Consider the following 23802-nt stretch of genomic DNA (forward strand, 5'->3'; position numbering starts at 1 on the left):
TGTGTTGTCTTTTAGATCCACACCACTCGGCGTCCTGCCGTCCCGAGTCTGAATAAAACTCTTAATTAAAGGTATGAGAACCGCTGATGGACTTGTTAGACTTTAAAGCAATTTACAGTGACACCACTTCATTTAAACCTTTATTTAACAGGACCGAGGAGATGAAGAGAGTGGGGGCCGTAAAAAAGAGCTGCAGGTCAGACTTGAACCTGGGCAGCCCACTGATAGGACTTCAGCCTCTACAGGGGTGAAGCCACTATTAAGCTAGTTATTATTTTGTTTTTCTTTGGTTGTGAACATCGGAGGGCAGTGGGGGGGATGTCACTGTGCGGTGATGCACCAGGAAGGAAAACAGGATTTTAACCAGATGGATGAGATGCCGTACAAAAGGTTGGTTGGTTTTGCAGTATCATGAATGAAAATGATTGACGGGATATGGACATCAGTTGCCGTTTGTTTACCTTAAACATTTGTTGTAACGCCTGTTTTTTGATGAACAGCCACAGTAGGGGGCGTGACCTAACTACTTTGTCATCAGCACCGTGTAACACCATTCCTAAAAAGAAAGTAGACGTTTATTTTATGACTAAATCTGCGCTGTGTGCTGCCTTCACTCCCTGCTGAATTCTGCAGGTCATCTTGTTTTCAAACCGCTGCCACGTTCTGCTTTTGTCTGATAATTTGTGACACTGGATATCAAAGTTTACATCTCTCTCTTTATCTCTCCGCTGTGGAATGAATAAAGGTTTATCTTAAAGTTCAAAAGCTCTAACCACGTTAACCCTTAAATGGTTTCTGAATCCTAGAGCATCCAGACGTGCAGGTACAAAGACACCGACCAAGAACTAACTTTTGAGCAGGTCCGCCATTTTTATTCTCTCTACAGAGGAGTGATGTCTACAGGGAAAACTCAGGGGGGGGCTCATTGCATTTAAAGAGACACATACACTATGGGGCGCTTGCACTAACCACTGCTCTACTGACAACCCCTTTAATTAAAAAGAAAAGAGGGATATTTTACATTTCTCCTTGAAACAAAAAGAAAATATCACTCAGACCAGCAGTATGAAAACAGTGATATGACATCAGTTTGTGTTTACATTTGTATTAGGTTTTTATTCTCATTCCTGCATGGGTTAATTTGAATGTTTCTTATATTCATAGTAATAATAATAATGACCTTTCATTAAAGAGCACTTTTCAAAACAAAGTTACAAATTGTTCACTAGATCAGCGATAATAAAACCAACAGGTCATCCAATCATGAGCCAAGGTGAAAATCAAGAACTTAATTTTTTATGACATAAAAATTAATTTAAAGAACTCTAAAAGAATGAAATGTTTTTAAGAAATATAAAATAGTAAAAGTGGTACAGGTCTATTTTTTAATTGTACAGGTTTCATTTTGGTCTCAGTCTGGGTTTCTTTAAATATTCATGTGGGTTTTATAAAAACATACGAGAGGCAGGACAGCAGGTGGTGTAAGATTGAACAAATGTTTTCATGTGTGTTTTGTAAACTGCTACTGGATCCTGTGAGTTTCTAGTGATCCTGCAATCCTTTAATATACTGAATAACAGGTCATGTAGGAAGTGTCAAAGGGCCGTGAAATATGTCAGTGCTGCAGGAAGGGGTTTTTAATGTTTATGTGGGTACCTAGGACTTCTGTTAGGGGTCAAAAAAGTGTATCTTATCTTACCCTCAGGATCTATCTAGCTAATGTATCTAGATGCTTGGGTTTGTTTTGGGGTAGTTCCTACTGTGACCAGAGGGGACAGTGTTGAGCGCAGGTTTGTTTGACGCCACCAGAAACGGACAGAGAGGGAGAAGAAAAGAAAAAAGAGAGGAGGAGAAAAAGGGAAGAGCTATTGTTTCTGTGAAGGTTAAAACTGTCCGGATTAAAAATAAAAAGTGATCCAGCACCATGCTGAGGGCCTGTCTGAGGGGAGCTAACGCCACTGCCCGGGTGAGTCACAGCTAACTCGGCTAACTGACCACTCCCTCCCCGCGGTGAGCTGGTTAGCATGTTAGCATGTTAGCGTGCTGTCATTCAGTGACCCGCAGTCTGTGTCAAGGTGCCGCCGCAGAGAGAGGAGTTTATAGGGTTAACCTTATCATGCAAGCTGACGTTAAATGTCAGAGATAACACGACTCTTTACATTGGCTGTGTCCAGAACAGAAGCTAACAGCAGTGCTAGCTGGTTAGCTTCCAGTGACACACTGCTAATGTAAGCTAACAGTGGGAGGTCAGATCGACATTTATCTGCTGCTGTCACACTGAGTCTAAAGTTTAGTTTTTATTTTTGCTTCTTTTTTAAAATACAGTAGAGCAGAAAACATGTTCAAGTGCATAAACAACAGCTTGAGAAGGGTTTAGTATGGTTAATGATTTATCCATGCGGTTAGTAGTTATTATAATTCTAAATTAGATACCTCGTACTTTTTCGTTTCCACGTGTTTTAAAACTATGCGGTTTAATGATCAATAGTGTCGAAAAGTACCAAAACTTGATAAAAAAAAAAACTTCACCTACTGTATGTCACAAGACATGTGAATAGGAGAGGAATGAACCCATCTTAAATTGCAGGTAAACACCTGCACAGTGCACACAATCTAAATTAATAAATGCATTGGTAACTTTTAAGTACCAAAACATTGCCGATATTTTTGTGCAGCGCGCAGATGTTCGCCTACAACTTGTGATAATAGAAAATCGGGATGTACAGATTAATCGTAAAATCGAGATAAATTGATCCAAGATGTAAAGATTCACATTGCTACTCTGAAAAATGAATCTCAATAATATGCTGAGGGTCAGCAGCTGCAGAGCAAGATTTAGAAAATGAGGACGCACCACCGTCTTTTAAATCGGAGGTGTGGAATCATTTTGGTATGGAAGCGATTAGTGATCAGAATTCAAATGATAAAGCTAATTTGAAAATTAAAATGCAGATAACAGAAATGCTTTTTAATTTTCAGAATATGGGTGAATTATTTGACTCAAAAATAGAATGATGACTAATTTATCTATTATGAATTTTAGTTTTCAACTTAAAAAATGACCATTTTTTGACTAAATTAAAATGAAGAGGAAAATTACATTTGCTTTTTCATTAAAAAAAAATGCCCCGCTAAATTTGTATCATAATTCAAATGAAAAAGCTAATTTTAAAATGAAAATACGGTAAAAGAAACACATTTTAATTTTCAGAACATAGGTGCATTATTTGACCTATATTTAAAATGAATATTCAGTCATCCAATTTGCATTATACTTTTACTCTCTATGTATGCATATTATATGACATAATTCAAATGAAAACGAAAAGGTCTTTGGCTTTTCGTTTTTCGTTTTTATGCTAAAAAGTGATCATAATTCAAAACAACTCGAAAACGAAATGGCCGGCACAGGAAAGTGACGTCAGACTCAAGCTCCCAGGCAGGCAAACGTAATATTTACAGTCTGTAAGGCGAGCGGGCAGAACGTGCCGTACAATGGGTCGCGGGGTGAATCTTTAACACTAGGGCAGACTTTAGTTCACACTAGCGGTGCAAACAATTAAATAGTAATCTGTTACAAAAAAATGTAATCGATAATCGTTTTGTAGTCCACATTTTTGTAAATGTTTTGCAGGAGCAGCTCGTGATACTTTTATGATACTTTTATGATACTCCCTGCTAGGGCTGCAACTAACGATTATTTTAATAATCGATTAATTAATTATTTTTCCAATTAATCGATGAATCAGATAAAAATAAAAAACATTTTGAATTTCCACACGTTTATTCAAAAACAGAACATTAGTTCATTGACAGGGCAAACAAAAGTGCAAAAACAACAGGTTACTGCTTGGACGTCTCAATGAGCTTTGTGAAATGGGTCCTTGAGGGAAGAGTGTAGCCAGGGTTCAAGGTGGGGATTATTGTAGTGAAGTTGCATCTTTATTTTCAACCATCGTCAGAGGCCTCATGTCAGCGACGAGCATGTTGAGGATGCTATCTGTCAAGACGGATGCTTGCTGTCACATGATGTTTTCTGCAATGACAAAGATAGTATTAGTATGTAAAACAGCACAATTTACATCAAATCAACATGCCTTGTTGTTTTAGTTATGAATTATTGTTATGTAAAGGCAAGTAAGTAACACAAAGAGCACTTACAGACAACACACATTTTTATAATTTACACCAATACAGGTACCCTAAAAACTTATTTATACAAATTTAATTAAGTGTCTAAATGCACTTGCATACAGTGCAGTGTATTAACTCTCACCTTATTACAGAAAATCAACACTGGAAGCTTAATCATTCAACTATTAAATCATTGTAGTAAGTACATTCGTTTTTAATTGTTTATTTATTTACAGCAAGCTGACCAAGTGCTTTAAAAAAACATTGAACTAAAATAAAATGTAAAACACACACCTACACAAATATATTCCAATGTCAACAGACAATAATATGGGAAAAAAGCAAAGAATATATCTGACAACATATTGAAAGTGGGCCTAAAAGGCTAAATAATAAAAAGTTTTCTTTAGTCTAAGCTTGTTTGGCTTTGGCAAAGTAGAAAGTTGCTCTACCGCCGTCATTTAACGTTAAACGTTAATGTTAAAGCACCAGCCGAGCAACCGGAGAGACTAACGTTACATTTACTTACTTGAAAACGGAACAAACATGGGATTTTGTAGTGACTTACCCTGCTGTTGAGCTCCCTTCCTAGCCAGCAGTGACTCCGACATGTTTACTTTTCAGGTGCTGCATCATCACTGTGGTGCTGATGTTTTTATGCATTGTGAAGTACTCCCACACTTTAGAAGATTTTGGTTGAACCGTTCTCTCCGCTATGCTGTGTTTAATATCCAAAATACCAACTCCGCTGTTACGCTCTAGCTCCGGCACGCTGTGCTGTCGGCATGTAAACAGTTCGGCGTGTACGTCACCAGTCTGCGACATAGGGAGTGACGCATTAATCGTGCAACGCAACGACTCGATGATGAAATTCGTTGCCAACACTTTTATTAATCGATTTTTATCGATTCGTTGTTGCAGCACTACTCCCTGCTGAGAAAATAGTTCAAAGTGCCCTGTTTAATTAATATTCGTACCATGATATCAACCTTTACATTGCTCATTTTACATAGGTTTTAATACAATTCGGGGAAAATACGTGTTACAAATATTTATTTTATAAAAAATCTCAATGTTTTTCAATACATTTCCCCCTTCTTCCCAAAACATTTTGCGGGCCGGATGAAACCTGCTGTCGGACATCCCTGCCCTAAAGGAATCTGTTCACTCATCATTTGTCTTCAGTCTCATTTTGTAAAATAAATCATGTATCGTATCGTGAGTTGAGTGAATCGTTACTTTCCTCCTTTTGATATCATTTAATTTGACTATTTTCATATCAAAGTTTAAAATTCAGCTAATGTAACAACCCTACTGAAAACCTTTCTGGTTACTTAGTGTCTCCGTACTAGTCTTCGACTGCAGTACTTGTGCAGCTAACGACAGCTACAAAGATGACATGAACTGCACGTTGTTCATGTAGTTTTGTTTGAAAAGTTACAGGAGATAGTCACACTGGATTGTCTTTAAACACAATTTAAAAGTAAAATAAGCCATGTGTTTCACTCCTCTTCTACCTGCTTTCCATATCAGAGATCGTCACTGCAGTTTTTACATCCTGGCAGTTCATCTGTAATTTACTATGGTAGGGCTTGGCGGTCTAACACAAATACTGCAGTAATGTTCTCTGCTGGAAAACAGCAGATTGCTCTTTTCAGGTGGGGAGAGTCTTTGCCCCAAGTGAAGGACTTCAAGTATCTTGTGGTCTTATTCACAGTGAGGGTACGATGGACCGTGGGATTGACGAGCTGATTGGTTAAGCTTCTGCAGTAATCTAGGCTTTGTGATGAAGAGGGTAAAGCTCTCATTTTACAGGTCGATCTGCGTTTCAACCCTCACTTGTGATCGTGAGCTTTGGGTAGTGACCGAGATAAAAGAAGTAGAATAACAAAGACGTTCACATAAAAATACAAAGATACAAAGCATCACCTGAAATATTATTACTGTGATAATGGGAAACAGATGTTGAAGTACATAAAGGTAAACAACCAGGTAGAGACATGAGTGTACACACAAGTAGACACACAGGTAGAGACAGAGGTAGACACAGAGGTAGACACACAGGTAGAGACCTGGGTAGACACACAGGTAGACACACAGGTAGAGACAGAGGTAGACACACAGGTAGACACACAGGTAGACACACAGGTAGAGACCTGGGTAGACACACAGGTAGACACACAGGTAGACACACAGGTAGAGACCTGGGTAGACACACAGGTAGACACACAGGTAGAGACAGAGGTAGACACACAGGTAGACACACAGGTAGACACACAGGTAGAGACAGAGGTGGAGACAGAGGTAGACACACAGTGGCGGCAGTGGCTCAATTGGTAGAGTCGTCGCTTCTCAACCAGAAGGTCGAGGGTTAGATCCCCAGCTGGCCAAATGTCCGATGTGTCCTTGGGCAAGACACTTAACCCCAAATTGCTCCCGCTGCTTCGGTGGTGCTGTATGAATGGGATTAGTTACTTCTGATGGATGATACTACATAGCGATCATCACTACCATCAATGTGTGAATGGGTGGGTGTGACATGTGGTGTAAAAGCGCTTTGAGTAGTTGGAAGACTAGAAAAGCGCTATATAAGCTTAAGTCCATTTACCATTTACACAGGTAGACACACAGGTAGAGACAGAGGTAGAGACTGAGGTAGACACAGAGTTAGAGACAGAGGTAGACACACAGGTAATGACATAAGTAGTTGTAGCAGGTGAATCTTTAACTCTGCACGAACCAGCTGTCCATCTGTATTAATGACATTCTTTTCTGTCTGTAGACGAACTTCAGGAGATGTCGTCCAAACAACCTGCAGCAATGCAGACACTACACTGCTGGAGAGCCCAGGTGATACACACACACACACAGATGACCTCACTGTAGATGATACCTGGTCATACTCACTCTCTCTCTCCTCAGCGGTGGAGCTGCTAAAGTTGTAGCTGCTGGTCTGGTGACGGTGGGTGGGGGTGTTGGTGGAACGATCCTCTACGCTAAGTGGGACCACAAGTTCAGAGCCACTGTGGAGAAAAACGTCCCGTACTCTGACCAGCTGCTAGGCCTGGCTTTAGGACCGCCCCTTCAAGATGTCCGCTCTGAGAAACAGGTCAGGATTTATCCACAGGGTGTTCATAAATATTCAACTTTGATATGATTCTAGTAAAAAAATCAAACAACATTGATATATTTTTTGATACAACTGCAACAAAAATAAAAGTCCTAGTTAACCAATATTCAAGAATTTCTTGTTTTTAGTAACTAAATGAGACACCAAAAGGCCTTGAGAAACAAAAGTTCTTGCCAAAATGTTGAATAATATTGGATGCCTAAGACTTCTGTTTTTGTCTGTTGCAGTGGTATCGAAACAGGTATCAATTATGTTTGATTCTTACTGAAATCATATCAAAATTTAAGATTGTTGTAATAGGAAGATCCTACTGACAGCCCAGTCGTCTCTCCTGGTGTCTGTATTTCTTAACTGTGATTGGTTAAAACATCACTGAGAATAACTGCTGACAGAACAAATAAAACCTGTCTGCTGTCTGGTCAGTGCTGCTGTCGGTACTCTGACAAAGACTGGATATCATCACTCGGAAACATCAGAGTGAGACCTCATCTTTCTAGCCAAGTCACGTTCCTTCAAGTTAAACCTTTCCACATATCCTTTTAGTGATTAAAGTCAGTCGGGTCTTAGTTTTGAACCTGGTCCATCAGTCTTCTGATTGACGTCCTCGACTTCTGCTGATCCATCACAGTATGGGACAGATGTTAAACCTGATCAGGACAGTAAATGTTCCCTCTTTGTGTCAAACATCTAAACCTCTGACTCTAAATCTAAGACGTGTTGAGACTCTTACACTCAGGTAATCTGTCTGCTGTGTGTGTGTGCTCAGGTGGAGGTGGCCCAGCCTCCCTCCATGATGGATAAAAAGGTGAAGACGTCCAAATCAAAGTCAGAGAAGAAAGTCAAGGAGGAAGCAGCAGAGACCAGTCCTGCAGCACCCGTACAGAGTCTGGAGGGTCAGTCTGTCATCATACTTTGTGTGTGTGGGGTGTGGGGTGTGTGTGTGTGTCGGGGGGGGGGGGGGGGGGTAGGATTTATAAGGGGATGTGATGTGACTCTCTTAACAAAGGTCACATCACTGGAGCTATTTTTATTGATTTTCGAAAAGCTTTTGACACCGTGAACCATCAAATCCTGCTTAACAAACTTCACTCATTTAAACTGTCTTCATCTGTGATTGAAATGCTTTCTTCTTATCTGAGAAACAGGTCGCAAGTTGTCATCCCAACCTTTAGTCTGTGATATGGGTGTTCCACAATATATCACATAATATAATGAGTGTTATACATCAATTATCTTCCCCAAGTGTGCAAATATTCAAATTGCTTACTGTATGCTGATGATACTGTTATTTTTCTCTCTGACTCAAATCCTAACGTCATAAATTCCAAATTATCGTCTGATCTTCAGTTCTTACATGATTGGTTGAAAAATAATCATTTGACTATCAATGTAAAGAAAACTGAGTGTATGTTCTTTTACTCCCCCAGAAAATGTATTACATTCACTGATCCCATCACCTTTGCAAGCCAAGATCTTGTCATCACAATTCCTCCAAATATCTTGGTGTGCTACTCGATTCACATCCTACATAACGCAAATACACCTCCAAATTAACTACTAAACTCAGTCAGAAACTTTATGTGTATAATAAGATCAGATCATATCTCTCCTTCTCTGTTTCTGAATCGTACCTACATGCAATTGTGTTTTCATCAATTTCCTACTGTCTTCCAATCTGGTCACTTACCACTAAGGAGATTACTGAACCAATAGCACGACTGTACTATTGAGCTCTTAAGATCCACAGTAACCTCCCAAAGTGGTCATACCATTGCTCTGCACTCACACGCTCCAACGCCTTGACTTTCCAGAATTACATACACAGCCACACTTTACATACTATTTTCAGATTAAAAACAGCACTTCACCAACACTTGCTGCACTTCTACTGACACATAATGAGACAAGAGCGCCTCACTAGGTCAGTCTCACAGGCACTCATCCCAGTCCCTGCATACAAAAACAACTGTGGTCGGAAGTCCTTCTTTTATACATATATCAAAATTTGGAATGACATTCCCCATCACATTAGAACTTTACCATCTACCTCATATTTCAAAAATACATATAAACGACACCTTCTCCACACTTACACCTGCACTCATTAATTGTTCATGTACTGTTCGCAGTATCTGCAATGTTTGTTTCTATTTGTCTGTATTTGCCTAGCCCATGCTAATGTCCTATAAATGTGTTTGTCTTGATGTGTCATGACTGTGGTTTATGTTTCATGTTCCGCAGAACAGGAACCTGCTGGAAACCAGTTTTTAAACTGAGTCAGGCCCGTTAAACTGTAACTTAATGTTACTTTTAAACTTTCCTGTATAATAAATGAAATAAAATGAAAAATACAGCTTTGCAACAACAAGAGACCGCTAAAGACAGATGTTCTTCTCTGATTTGATTTTTGAGGTCAAAAATGAACGGAGTCAATGTTCATGTTGGGTTGTCTAAGTTTGAGGTGTGTGTGTGTGTATGTGTGTGTATTACTAAGAAGTGTGTGTTTTTCCTTCAGACACACTCTTCAGTGATGGTAAGTTCTGTATTCTCCCTGTAGATAAGTAAACCTGTAGCATTAGCAGCAGCTCTACACCTGGAAACTGTTCTCTTTGAAAACATTTGTCAGACTAGCATCTCCCCCTCCATTGTTGTTGACAATGTTGATAACAGAAGTCCCGTCCCTTATTGATATTGATTGGGAGATGAAGGATTAGTGACATTGACGAGCACAGAGTTGATCTGAAAGGTATTTTTCAACTGTGAGCACAGCGACAAACAGGAGCTGACACAGGACATCTTTGTGCTGAGGATGCTAAACGCTGTCAGGTTTTCAGTGTAGTGATAAGAGTGATCAGACCTCAGTGTAGTGATCAGACCTCAGTGTAGAGATCAGACCTCAGTGTCGTGACAAGAGTGATCAGAACTCAGTGTAGTGATCAGACCTCAGTGTAGTGATCAGACCTCAGTGTAGTGGTGGGCGATATAATGATATTAGATCGTGAAGGATTTTAACGTGCTGACAATCTGCCAAAACAGGGAGATCGTAGAACCGGGCTAATGTGTTTATTTAATCATGCTGCAGTTTATTCTCTGACACAGACGCGTCTCCTTCCCTCCTTTTTTTTGCTCCGCAGTGGTGAAAACAAAAATGAAACTTAAGTCCACAAAAACAACTCCATCCCGGTTATATGCAACTGTTCTGATATTTTTCCAAACCGACACGCCATGAGCAACAGTTAACTTATCTGCACAGTTTGCACAGTTAAGTTTACAGCTCAGGTAGCGACACAAGAAACCTTTTAAGAAGCTGGAGAGACGATAACTGTCTGCAGAGAGGCAGACAGAGCGGAGCTCAGACAGACAGCGATGAGCGATATAACCCCGGTGTTTAAAATGTTGCTGTCTGTGTTTTCTACTCTCTCTCGGTTTTTAAAAGTTACCATCAAGCCTCTCCACCCGAAGCTCACTTGTTGTGTTAATGGGACCTATAGGGATTACACTAAACAACGTTACAAAGCAGCAGGCAGGTGAGAGTGAGTAACCATGGTGACTGTCTGTCTGTCAATCAACAATGTCCCGCCCCCTCTATGAATTAAACTCTTCTGTCAGTAAAACTTACTTTGATCATGTCTCACAGAATGAACACATTCTGTATTATGTTTGATTATATATAAACAAAACTAAAGTTAATCCAATGATGTAATAAAAAACAACAAATGCTGCAGAGCCTGTATGAAGCTACAGCTGTAGGAACTCTGCAGGGCTAAATAGAACAGAAACACTTGAAGGCTACATGTTTTTAAATGAATGCATCACTGCGTGAAAATGTTCCTGATGAACATAAAAAGAGGACACATAACTAAATCATAATTTCAAAGTGGTGAGGAAAACCTTCAAATTGTTCATAAATATTGATCAAATTGAGGGAAGGACATTTCTGTTGCTAAAGATGTTTTGGGTGAGAGACCTCCAGACCTCCTACAAAGATGTTTTACAAATAGATTAAACTTGTCTGCACAGTTTTTGTGCATTTGAAAACATTATACAGGGAAATAAGTTTGGTTGAACTGGTCAGTAACTTACAAATTTGTCTAAGTATCAGTATGAAAGAAATCGTGATAAAATTGGGATTGGGATGATATTTTTCCCATATCGCCCACCTCTACCTCAGTGTAGTGATCAGACCTCAGTGTAGTGATCAGACGTCAGTGTAGTTATCAGACCTCAGTGTAGTGATACGTGATCAGACCTCAGTGTAGTGATAAGAGTGATCAGACCTCAGTGTAGTTATCAGACCTGTGTAGTGATCAGACCTCAGTGTAGTGATAAGAGTGATCAGACCTCAGTGTAGTTATCAGACCTGTGTAGTGATCAGACCTCAGTGTAGTGATAAGAGTGATCAGACCTCAGTGTAGTTATCAGACCTCAGTGTAGTGATAAGAGTGATCAGACCTCAGTGTAGTGATAAGAGTGATCAGACCTCAGTGTAGTGATAAGAGTGATCAGACCTCAGTATAGTTATCAGACCTCAGTGTAGTGATAAGAGTGATCAGACCTCAGTGTAGTTATCAGACCTCAGTGTAGTGATAAGAGTGATCAGACCTCAGTATAGTTATCAGACCTCAGTGTAGTGATAAGAGTGATCAGACCTCAGTGTAGTGATAAGAGTGATCAGACCTCAGTGTAGTTATCAGACCTCAGTGTAGTGATAAGAGTGATCAGACCTCAGTGTAGTTATCAGATCTCACTGTAGTGATAAGAGTGATCAGACCTCAGTGTAGTGATCAGACCTCAGTGTAGTGATAAGAGTGATCAGACCTCAGTGTAGTTATCAGATCTCAGTGTAGTGATAAGAGTGGTCAGACCTCAGTGTAGTGATCAGACCTCAGTGTAGTGATAAGAGTGATCAGACCTCAATGTAGTCATCAGACCTGTGTAGTGATCAGACCTTAGTGTAGTGATGAGTGATCAGACCTCAGTGTAGTGATCAGACCTCAATGTAGTCATCAGACCTGTGTAGTGATCAGACCTCAGTGTAGTGATAAGAGTGATCAGACCTCAGTGTAGTTATCAGATCTCAGTGTAGTGATGAGTGATCAGACCTCAGTGTAGTGATCATCGTTATCACTTATCAGTTTCTTTTAAGCTTCAGTACTTTTTGATTCTATTAATCATCAAACACTTGGTATCAAAAAATATCAAAGCATTGGACCTTTTTGACAACTTGAGTGCTCAACATCCAGAACTCTTCTGTGTCTACATTTATGTAACCTTACATACTGTGTGTGTGTGTCCCGTCAGAGGCTTCAGCAGAGGCGACTCACATCATCTCAGCCATGGGTGATGCTCCATCAGTCCCTGCTCCCTGTGACACGGAGGCAGCAGCAGTCAAAGGTAACTCCCCTGAACATCACGCTCCTTTACACACAAGCATCAGAGTTAAGGCCCTGACACACCAAGCAGACGGCAAAGAACGAGTGGCGACAAAGGCCGTCTTTTGTCTTGGCCAAAAAGTTGCACTAGACTACAGCCAACGGCCAACCACCACGTACGTTCTGCACATGCATGAGAGGAAATAACTCTCCATGCCAGCAGGCGGCGGTAGTCTGTAATCATCATTCCAAAAAGGGGAAACCGGGAGAGGATGAGGAAGAACGCGGATAAGATAACCGTTGTTATGATACGAGAAGACAATTTTCTCACCGCTGCCGCTAAACACTCGTAATATAGGAACTTCTAATGGAGAATAATGTCTGATAAAAAGTTGAAAATGGCGCTGGCGTTGTCAGGTCTTGGTCTTTTATTAGTGGAACAAGAATAGAAGAGGTTCTTCTGTTATTCTTCTCGTGCACTGGCTCTCCTGTTTCGCTTAGCTGAACAGCCAATCAGAGAGATTCCTACCGCGACGTTGACTGCTTTCACATGTGGAATCGGCCAAAAACAGGTTAGCGACGGAGCTGGACACACCGCAAAGACTAGGGCGACGACCGCTCACCAACGGAACGATGGCCTCCTTGGTGTGTCAGGGTCTTTAATGTGTGTTTGTTAGCTGCAGATCTCAGTGTTGGTATTAACAAAACGAATTATATGAAAGTGTCACTCATTACAGTCACGCTTACAGTATGAACTTTGACCTTTATGTGTTTCTGTAAGAGATGTGAACCTATCCTCCTGATGTCACACTCCATCTGTATTGCATTACTGGATCACTATAAGGTAGTTAAAAGGAGTGTGTGTGTGTGTTCTGTTTAGAGGAGTGTGCCGAGTGCCATCACCATGACGACAGCACAGTGTCAGCGGCTGTTCAGCCTGAAGCTACGGCTGCTGAAGCTGAACCTCTGAGAGAACGACCAGAAGAAGAAGTGACGGCCAGACTGGCTCTGCAGGACCAGCAGGAGCAGGACGTGCTCGCAGGTAAGATAACACACACCCTCATAGACACACACACACAGAGCATTAAACATAAGCTTACTAGTTTAACGCCAAGGGAATTTGTTAAATAAATAAAAAGATTTCCTGTTCTGAAGATATTTCTTGCAAACCTGTTCATCTCATTGGTGATAAGAGGAGAAAGATCAAAGAGGCATGCCTTCTATTGCCATTGTGATTCCAAACGTTGACAGTTTGCGCAGGTGCTTCAGGAAAATAAATCCCTGAAATTGGGAAATCAGCTCATTGCTCTGCTGTCACTGTGCGAGTGTCTGCAGTCATACAAACAAAATGTAAAACAACACAGAAATTCATCCAACCAGGCAGGAGCAGCCGATCAGGCCATGATCAGCCATCGTGCCCCCCCTGTACACTCCACGACGGAGCCATGTGGCTCCAAAGTCGGATCAGAATCAGGCTGAAATTGCACGTTAGATAAAGTAAAAAGCCCTTAGAGTATTCAGAAGACTCGACTACCAAACAAACTCAAGTTCATTGACTTCCACTTTAAATTGGACAAGCCAGAGCTCGTACCTTTATAATACTGTGCTTGACACAGATGATAAAAGTTTTGTGTGTTTGTGTTGCAGCGGTGTCTGTCAGTCTTGAGGACTCTCTAGCAAGCTCGGCTAAAGCGACCCTGCAGGCGATAGGAGCTCAGGAGGCAGCTCTGCAGGCCGTCACACGACACACACTCAGACTAAAGGAGGCCATGGAGGCAGAGGTACACACACACACACACAGGAGTGGTGTATTCAGACCATTAATGATCATAGTGCGTAGTGTACAGTGCACTGATCAGGTGTTGTTCATCCAGGTTCCCCCTCAGGAGAAGTCTGCTCAGTGGAAAGATCTGGAAGTTTCTCTGGCTGACAGAAACTCTGCTGTGGACGACGCTACAGCTGCTCTGTCCAAGGCCAAGTGAGACACACACAAACACACACAACTTCTCTGGAAACACTGATCCACATGCAGTCATTTCATTAACACCCCCTCTTCCCCCCATAGTGAGGCGTTGGACGGTCTGAAGTCGGTCATCGATGAGTCTAAAGGGCTGAAGGTCTCAGCTGTGCGTCCACTGGTTTTAGCAGCAGAGGAGAATCTCCACAACATGGTGGTGGACCTGGACAAAGCTGTTACCAAGGTAACCGCAGCATCATCATGTTCATCCTGAGAAAACTGAGGATAATACCTTTTTATGATATAAAGTACTTTCTGGCAGACAAATTTAATCCACCTTCATGTCTTTAAAGTTGTCATGAAGCTACAGACAGTTAGCTTAGCATAAAGACTGGAAACGGAGGGAAACTGCTGGCCCAGGTCTGTACAATGCAATTCTGTAGATTTACTGCTAGAAATGTTCTCTCTCTCTCTCTCTCTCTCTCTGTGTGTGTGTGTGTGTGTGTGTGTGTGTGTGTGTGTGTGTGTGTGTGTGTGTGTGTGTGTGTGTGTGTGTGTGTGTGTGTGTGTGTGTGTGTGTGTGTGTGTGTGTGTGTGTGTGTGTGTGTGTGTGTGTGTGTGTGTGTGTGTGTGTGTGTGTGTGTGTGTGTGTGTGTGTGTGTGTGTGTGTGTGTGTGTGTGTGTGTAGAAGCAGACCGCAGAGTCGGAGGCTAAGATCGTATCTCAGTACAGCGAGCTGGTGAATGAAGCTAAACTTCAGTTCCAGAAAGAAGTTAGCAGCCTGACTCCAGAGATCCAGGCCAACTGGAAGTCCCTGAGTAGGTCACACACAGACATTTATATATGTTGCTAAATGTTCTGGTGCTGCCTTTTGAGCGCTTCTGCGCAAAAGTTCTGTAACCTTGACAATGGGATCTAGCCTACGCCGCAACCGTTATCGTCTACCAGATAGCTTTCTACCGATAATGTTGGCTGTTAAAATGGAGAATAAATTGCAACTATTTGCATTGGCTTTGGTGTTTGAGGAGGACGATGCCCCCGAACAACCAGTGTTGTGTGTTTATGGGTGCATGACATCCTCCTCAATAGAGAGTCTCGGAGGGGCATTCTGCAACCTGATCCGGGAGCTCCGCTCTACTTACCAGAAAGACCCAAAGATCTACCGATCTGTTCACAGATGGACTCCTTCTTGGTGGGTGTCTTTTTGGGCACCGGTAACTAGGGATGTAAGTTACTAGGGAAGGTACACGCGCACCTACTTGACTGGTCCTGATTGGTCAGCTGTCAGAAAGGCGCTTGATGTCTCACAGCGCTTTTCTGAAAAGTACAAATAATTCAACAGAAAAAGGGTCCGGCACAGCGCTTTGTAAAAAGGCGTCATTCTGTTTACTTTCTCCATGGGGTTGTATGTAAAAAAAAAAAAAAAAAGGTGCAATGCTCAAATTCAATTCAGTCAAGTAAAAGAGAAGAAAAAAAGAAGTCAAGTGTGAACATGGCCTAAGTCTAACGATAAAAACGGTATCAATAGTTTAGTGTCATATTGAAGTTCTGGAACAATTACAAAAATAAAGATGAACTTTATTGATCCCCCGTGGGGGAAATTTGTGCATTACAGCAGCTCCAGAAAACAGGGGACGGGAATATAATTATTAAAAATAAAAATAGAAGTTAAAATCAAATCAAACATATTTACATCAGTTAAATGAAAAAATACAATAATGGAAAAATTACACAATAACTACACAGGAAAGGGTTATTGTTATTAAGAAAACACACACAGTGTGTAGCATGAGGTGGTGATGCTGTTAAAGAGTCTGATTGAACAGTCTGACGGCAGATGGAATGAAAGACCTGCGGTAGCGCTCTGTCTTGCAGGGTGGGTGTCTCAGTCTGCTGCTGAAGGAGCTGCTCAGGGCCCCCACAGTGTCATGCAGGGGGTGAGAGGGGTTGTCCATGATGGATGTCAGCTTCACTAACATCCTTCACCCACCTCCTCTACAGAGTCCAGAGGACAATCCAAGACAGAACTGGCCCTCCTGACCAGTCTGTTCAGTCTCTTCCTGTCTCTCTCTGTGCTCCCTCCTCCCCAGCAGACCACTGCATAGAAAAGTGCAGACGCCACCACAGTGTCATAAAAAGTCCGTAGCAGAGTCCTGCACACTCCAAAGGACCTCAGTCGCCTCAGCAGGTGTAGTCGACATTGGCCCTTCTTGTACATGACATCCGTGTTGTGTGACCAGTCCAGTTTATTGTTGAGGTGAACACCCAGGTATTTGTACGTCTCCACCCTCTCGATGTCCAAGCCCTGGATGTTCACCGGTGCAGTCTGGGGTGACTTCCTGCGGAAGTCAATCACCATCTCCTTGCTGGCGTTGAGCTGAAGGTGGTTGAGCTCACTCCAGTCGACAAAGTCCATGATGACCTGCCTGTACTCCTGTTCGCTCCCCTTAGACACACACCCCACGATGGCTGTGTCATCAGAGAACTTCTGCAGGTGGCAGCTCCCAGAGTCGTAACAGAAGTCCGAGGTGTACAGGGTGAAGAGAAAAGGGGAGAGAACTGTCCCCTGCGGGGGCCCCTGTACTGCAGACCACCATGTCAGACTCACAGTCCTGAAGCCTCACATACTGTGGTCTGTTGGTGAGGTAGTCCGTTGTCCGTGCAGCCAGGTGACAGTCCACTCCCGCCCTCTCTAGCTTCCCCCTGAGCAGTGCAGGCTGGATGGTGTTGAAGGCACTGGAGAAGTCAAAGAACATGACCCTCACAGTGCTGCCGGTGTTCTCTAAGTGAGTCCAGGATCTCTGCAGCAGGTAGATGACGGCGTCATCCACCCCGATGTTCGGCTGGTAGGCGAACTGCAGAGGATCCAGATTTGAAGTCACCAGGGGGCGGAGGTTGTTGAGGATGATCCTCTCCATGGTCTTCATCAGGTGAGAGGTGAGGGCCACAGGTCTGAAGTGGTTAGGCTCCCTGGGGTGAGATGTCTTTGGGACTGGCACCACGCAGGAAGTCTTCCACAGAGTCTGTACCCTCTCCAGTCTCAGGCTCAGGTTGAAGATGTGCAGAAGGACCTCACAGAGCTGGTCTGCACAGTGCTTCAGGAGTCTGGAGCTGATGCCGTTGGGACCTGTGGCCTTCCTCGCCTTGATCTTCCTCAGCTGACTTCTCACCTGATCAGCTGTTATGGAGAGGTGAAAGAGGAGGAGGTTGTTGGGGGGGTGACAGGGGAGGAGGAGGAGAGGGCTGTTGAGGGGGGTGGCAGGGTACTCAGATGGAGTGTCTGAGAAGCGGGCTGGTCTGCGCTCTGGTGGGTGGGGGTGGGGTTGGGAGCAGAATCAAATCTATTGAAGAACAGATTCAGTTCATTTGCCCTATCCCTGTCTCCTGCTTCAGGGCCCCTCCCACGCCTTCTGCTGTGACTTCTCTTGCATTTTTTGTTGTAAATGCTCCTCCATCTTTGCCCGGTAGCTGGCTTTCCCCTCCTTCATTTTTTTCTTGAGCTCCTTCTGCACCCTCCTCAGCTCCTCTCTATCTCCAGATCTAAAAACCTTCCTCTTTTCATTGAGCAGGGTTTTCAGCTCAGGGGTCACCCAGGGTTTGTTGTTGGAGAAACATCGTCGACGTCCTCCCCATGTGGGCTGCACAGCACCTCCCAGTCAGTGGTGTCAAAGCAGTCCTGCAGCGCCTCAGTGGCCTCCTTAGACCACTTCTTTACATACCTGGTTGTGGGGGGTTGTTTTTTCACCATAGGTATGTAAATGAGCTGTAGTCTCACCAGGCTGTGGTCTGAGCGGCCCAGGCGGGAGGGGTGATGATCTGTATGCATCCTTGGTGTTTGCATACAGCAAGTCCAAAGTTTTATTTTCCCTGGTATGGCAGTCAACATACTGGGTGAACTAATCACTAAAGTAAGTTAGATTTAGTATCAGAGCTTTTGTGGTTTTCATAGAGGAGCAGAAGCTGATCTTTATTTGTGTGTTTGTGTGTGTCAGCTGGTAAACTGTCACCTGACGACCTGAATGCTCTGATCGCTCACGCTCACCGTCGCATCGACCAGCTGAACAGAGAGCTGGCGGAGCAGAGGGTCAGAGAGCAGATCCACATCGACTCGGCACTGGAGCAGCAAAAACTGGAGGACCAGAGAGCCCTGGAGAAGGCTGTCAGCACGTCCCTGCAGCACGTCAGGGAGGAGGCCCGGCTGGATCAGGAGAGAAAGGTACGCAGAGGGAAGGGGGGTCTGTTCAGGTGTTTAAGACAAACACAAGTCAGAGAGTGGGGGGTCTGTTCAGGTGTTTAAGACAAACACAAGTCAGAGAGAGAGTGTGTGTGTGTGTGTGTGTGTGTGTGTGTGTGTGTGTGTGTGTGTGTGTGTGTGTGTGTGTGTGTGTGTGTGTGTGTGTGTGTGTGTGTGTGTGTGTGTGTGTGTGTGTGTGTGTGTGTGTGTGTGTGTGTGTGTGTGTGTGTGTGTGTGTGTGTGTGTGTGTGTGTGTGTGTGTGTGTGTGTGTGTGTGTGTGTGTGTGTGTGTGTGTAGCTGTCTGAGCTCAGGGAGGTGATGGAGGCGGAGATGCGGACTCAGCTGCGGCGTCAGGCGGCTGCTCACACAGACCACGTCCAGGATGTCCTTAAAGTCCAGGAGGCGGAGCTAAAAGCTGATGCAGAGCAGGTGAGTCTGCACACATTACAGATCACAGAAAAGACTTCTATGTGCACGATAAAGATCAGAGAATACATAGATCTTTGTATTTGTTGTCATAAGAACAACAAAAGGGGGGCACAGGTGTCCAAGTGGTTAGTTCCCGTGCCCTTATGTAAAGAGGCTTTAGTCCTCAAAGTAGAGGCCCCGGTTCGAATCTTACCTGTGGCTCCTTTCCCACATATCATTCACCACTCTCTCTCTATCCATTGTCCTATCTCTCTGTAATAATATCATGATCTTCAGAGTCCAGCTTAGGTAACTTATATAACCTTTAGGTCTGACTGATTTTAGAGATTAGACGTGTTTGAAGATAGTCAAATGACATCACAATATGATCTGTGATGCGTTCAGGTGCTGAGCAGGTTTTAAATATGTGTTCTGTGATGCGTTCAGGTGTTGAGCAGGTTTTAAATAAGTGTTCTGTGATGCGTTCAGGTGCTGAGCAGGTTTTAAATATGTGTTCTGTGATGCGTTCAGGTGCTGAGCAGGTTTTAAACATGTTCTGCGTTGCGTTTAGGTTCTGAGCAGGTTTTAAATATGTGTTCTGTGATGCGTTCAGGTGCTGAGCAGGTTTTAAATATGTGTTCTGTGATGCGTTCAGGTGCTGAGCAGGTTTTAAACATGATCTGCGTTGCGTTTAGGTTCTGAGCAGGTTTTAAATATGTGTTCTGTGATGCATTCAGGTGCTGAGCAGGTTTTAATGTGTTCTGTGATACGTTCAGGTGCTGAGCAGTAAGATGTTGGAGCAGGAGACTCGTTTCCGTCAGCTGAGTCAGGAGCAGCTGGACAACTTCACTCTGGACATGAACACAGCATATGCACGACTGAAGGGCATGGAGGAGGCTATCGACAGTAAGACACACACACAGACAAATGAATGCTCAAATTCAGGTCTACAATTCACTTAGCAGACGCTTTTATCCAAAGCGACGTACATCAGAGAGTAAGTACAACACAAGTAAGGATCTAGAAAAAAGGGAACAATGTCAGTAAGAGCAAACGATCAGCTTTGAGTCTGATTGGACACACAGGTGCTGACAGGAAGTGACCAGAGGCAAAGCACAACATTGAGGGCAGTTCTTGAGAGCTCTAATCAGTATAGAAACCATCTTATAAGTCATCGTTATCAAACAAAAACAATCGTCACAACCATCATCATCATCATCATCATCATCAATAATATGGAGACCATCATCATTAAGTTAGTAGGTATTCATGAAAGAGCTGGGTCTTTAGCTTTTTCTTAAAGGTGCAGAGGGACTCTGCAGATCCAATGGAGTTTGGAAGTTCATTCCACCACCGGGGGGGGTGACAGAGGAGAAGAGTCTAGTCAGCATCTTAGGACCCTGTTGTGAAGGTTGGATCAGACGCCTCTCATTGGCAGAGCGTAGTGGGCGGGAGGGAGTGTAGACCTGGATGAGAGATTTAAAGTAAGGAGGAGCCGTTTTTGTCGCTGTTTTGTAAGCGAGCAGCAGGAGGTCAATCAGGTTAAAGTGAGTAAAAGTCAGTGGTCATGTGACCTGCAGAGGGTTTGGTTCAGATTAGTAGTATTAAAGATAAAAACCTTGTTGTTGTTCCTCTTGTGCTTGTGATGTGACCAATCCCTGTCATTGATTTCAGGTCATGTGATCGCTGAGGAGGAGGCTCGTAAAGCTCACCAGCTGTGGCTCTCTGTCGAGGCTCTCAGCTACTCTCTGAAGTCTGCAGACACAGACTCCCCTTCCATGCCTCTAGAGGGCGCCGCTCAGGCTGTGAAAGAAAGCTGCAGCGACAACGACTTCGCTCTGGCTCTGTCGTCGGCGTTCCCCCAGGAGTCCCTACAGCGAGGCGTGTACAGCGAGGCCTCGCTCCGCGCTCGTTTCAACTCCTTGAGATCTCTGGCTCGCCGTGTCGCGCTCATCGACGAATCCCACAACTCCCTGTACCAGTACTTCCTGTCTTACCTGCAGGCCGCTCTGCTGTTTGAGGACAAACAGGCGGCCCCGCCCACCCAGCTGAGCGGCGAGGATTTGGACCCGTTCAAGCTGCTGTCGTACGCAAGTTTCTGCTTGGAGCACGGCGACCTGGAGCTGGCAGCTAAACTGGTGAACCAGCTGAGAGGAGAGGCGCGCAGGGTGGTGGAGGACTGGCTGACCGAGGCCAGACTCACTCTGGAGACCCGGCAGGTCATCAGTCTGCTGTCCGCATACGCTAACGCTGTGGGCTTAGGAACCACGCAGGCTCCATAGGACACCATGTTAAAGGAACCAGCCATCGTAAACCTGCGCTGTGTCGGACTGGCGCCCCCTGCAGGAGAGGGAGAGTCTTACACTCTGCAGATTTCAGAGACTTGTTCCTTTAACAAAGCAAGCGAGGGATGATTTAAAGCACTAAGTCACTGTGGACGAGTCTGTAAGAATAATGAAGAAGCTCTTAGTGTAGTCGTTCTCAGGCTTCAGTTCAGATATTTATTTGTGTTCATGACCCTAACATTGGTTAACACGCTCGTCATGCTGCATTTTATTATTGTCAATACTGCACATGTTACAATAAATCATGAGAGGAATGTGTGTGCTCAATTTCTTTATTCCCTCACCACTGAACATTTAGAACAGGTCTAAGAGGATCACCTGAGGCCTCATTCAGAAACTGTGCATTAGAAGAGAAAGTTCTTAAAACACACTCAGCCTCTTTGACATTCTTTTTTTTTTTATCTTAGCTAAGAACAAAAACTACAAACACTGGACCTCATTCAATGATTTCTTCTGAAGCATCTTCCTAAATGTGTTGTTAAGAAAGTCATGAACAGAGAATTCGTTCACAACGGGGTTCTTAAATTGACAAACACCTAAAAGAAGACTATGTGACTTTTTGATCCAGCAGATGTCGCCCTTGAGCACCAGCAAAACAACTCGAGCTGCATTGTTGTGTTAGCATGCTAATTTTAGCATTCTTTAGTTAGCTCGTAGCTTCACTCTGCATGTAAATTTACACGAAATGACGTGATCTAAAAACGCTTACAAATAAGCAGTGAGTACAGAATGTTCTTCTTTCTCTAGTCCCTCAATTAAACAATTTTTATACACAAGGGGAGGAGCCGGCCGGCTATCCTGTCCATGTAAACATGCTGTAGATATGGCGCAGACAACATCACAGACTCATTGTAGACAGTCATGACTCACTGAGTTATTTCAGATGATAGACTGGATTTCTGATATATTTAAATTTGAGTAATTGCATTTTCTTCCTTTAACCTTGTAATGGGAGGCGAGTCTTATTTTTTTGCATATCATAAAGAAACGCCCCCTTTGTGCCCATATAAGGGCATGAGTGCACACACACACAGTGTTACGTGCTAACACAACCCCACAGCTAAATGCTACTGAACACTGAATGCTGAAAACACTGATTCAATGTTTTGAACTTCACTTTCCTGTAGTCAATACAAAGTCTCGATGTATTATCAGATTTTGTACCACTGGAGAACTCCACTCACTCTGCCCATGCTCTACCACCCCAATGCTCAACATATAAGACAACTCTTCCCTCAAACACTCCAATTTAGATGGTGCTAACCAGGGGCGCCGCCAGGAACTTCGGGCCCTGTGAAAAGATGTCACATTGGGCCCAGACTAACCCGGAAATGGATGACCACACTTGTCAGCATGACTTTAAAATCAGGCTGTAATAGTTCTGACTTCACTTTAATTCTTCTTACACGGCATTATCATTTGTCTCACCCATAGACTGAAATATTAATGATGTGTAGTTCGTGAACGATTCGTTCAAAACGAACGAATCATCTGGGTGAACGAACTGAACTGAATCACTTACTGAAAAGAGTCGTTCATTTCTCTACTTCAGTTGCGCTCTCCTCTCTCCTGTCTCGTGTCTCTCTCTCTAGAACATAAGAGTCGCTCAAAGCCCGCCCTCCCTCTCCCTTTCATGTCAGTGATACGTACTGACTGAACCAACAGGACGGAGTCGGTCGGGAGCTCTGTGTCGCTAAAGCCCGCCCCTACTTCTCCCTCTCATGGTTTGAAAATTGAGGTATCAGAAGGAAGTAGCAAATATATTATTTAATATTTAGGTGTCGCGAAAATGTATGTGCTTTTTATAGCTGCTGTCAGTTTGCAAACGGCTTTTATATCCAACTTAATTTCACTCAGCTGACTGTTTTAACATCCACTAACGATCGTGTTTCAGTCAGTACAGTGTGTGTGTGTGACTGAGGCTGGTGACTCGCAGTCTCGCTCGTTCACGTTCAGTCAGAGTTTCGTTCACTGAACGTACTAAGAGGAAGAGAGTGATTCGGAGGCGGAGCTCTCGACGATCGGACGATCAAACTTGACTATCTAGAGGAAGTAAAAGTCGTAACAAGGTTTCCGTAGGTGAACCTGCGGAAGGATCATTACCGGTTTGAGATCCCCGCACCCGAGGCCGCGTGGCCCCTCGGTGCTGGCGGCGGATATGTCAGGAAAACATTTGTCTAGAGGAAGAGCGGAGCTCTCGTTCAGTGAACGAACTGAATGA

General features: G+C 43.5%; 1 protein-coding gene across 2 annotated transcripts; it reads left to right on the forward strand.

Moving 5' to 3' along the window:
- The first annotated feature begins 1804 nt into the window (after positions 1-1804).
- On the forward strand, positions 1805-21835 carry immt (inner membrane protein, mitochondrial (mitofilin)). Of its 2 annotated transcripts, XM_065958607.1 has the most exons (15): positions 1805-1966; positions 6917-6984; positions 7057-7243; positions 8031-8157; positions 9780-9797; positions 12566-12658; positions 13517-13678; positions 14284-14417; positions 14511-14614; positions 14702-14837; positions 15282-15411; positions 18586-18809; positions 19126-19257; positions 20013-20142; positions 20911-21835. In XM_065958607.1, the coding sequence occupies exons 1-15, from the start codon at positions 1925-1927 to the stop codon at positions 21516-21518; spliced, it is 2295 nt and encodes a 764-aa protein (XP_065814679.1). In that variant the 5' UTR covers positions 1805-1924; the 3' UTR covers positions 21519-21835. The 2 variants fall into 2 exon arrangements, with proteins under 2 accessions (XP_065814679.1, XP_020506668.1); XM_020651012.3 differs by lacking the exon at positions 9780-9797.
- Positions 21836-23802: the final 1967 nt, after the last annotated feature.

The sequence above is a fragment of the Labrus bergylta genome, chromosome 9, assembly GCF_963930695.1.
Source record: "Labrus bergylta chromosome 9, fLabBer1.1, whole genome shotgun sequence".
Classification (NCBI taxonomy): Eukaryota; Metazoa; Chordata; class Actinopteri; order Labriformes; family Labridae; genus Labrus; species Labrus bergylta.

Excerpts from the sequence above, each read along its gene's own strand:
- immt (XM_065958607.1), top strand. The coding sequence starts at position 1,925 with ATGCTGAGGGCCTGTCTGAGGGGAGCTAACGCCACTGCCCGG. Across the intron at positions 14,615-14,701 it reads GCTGCTCTGTCCAAGGCCAA|TGAGGCGTTGGACGGTCTGA; the intron begins GTGAGACACACA and ends TTCCCCCCATAG. Across the intron at positions 15,412-18,585 it reads GGCCAACTGGAAGTCCCTGA|CTGGTAAACTGTCACCTGAC; the intron begins GTAGGTCACACA and ends TGTGTGTGTCAG.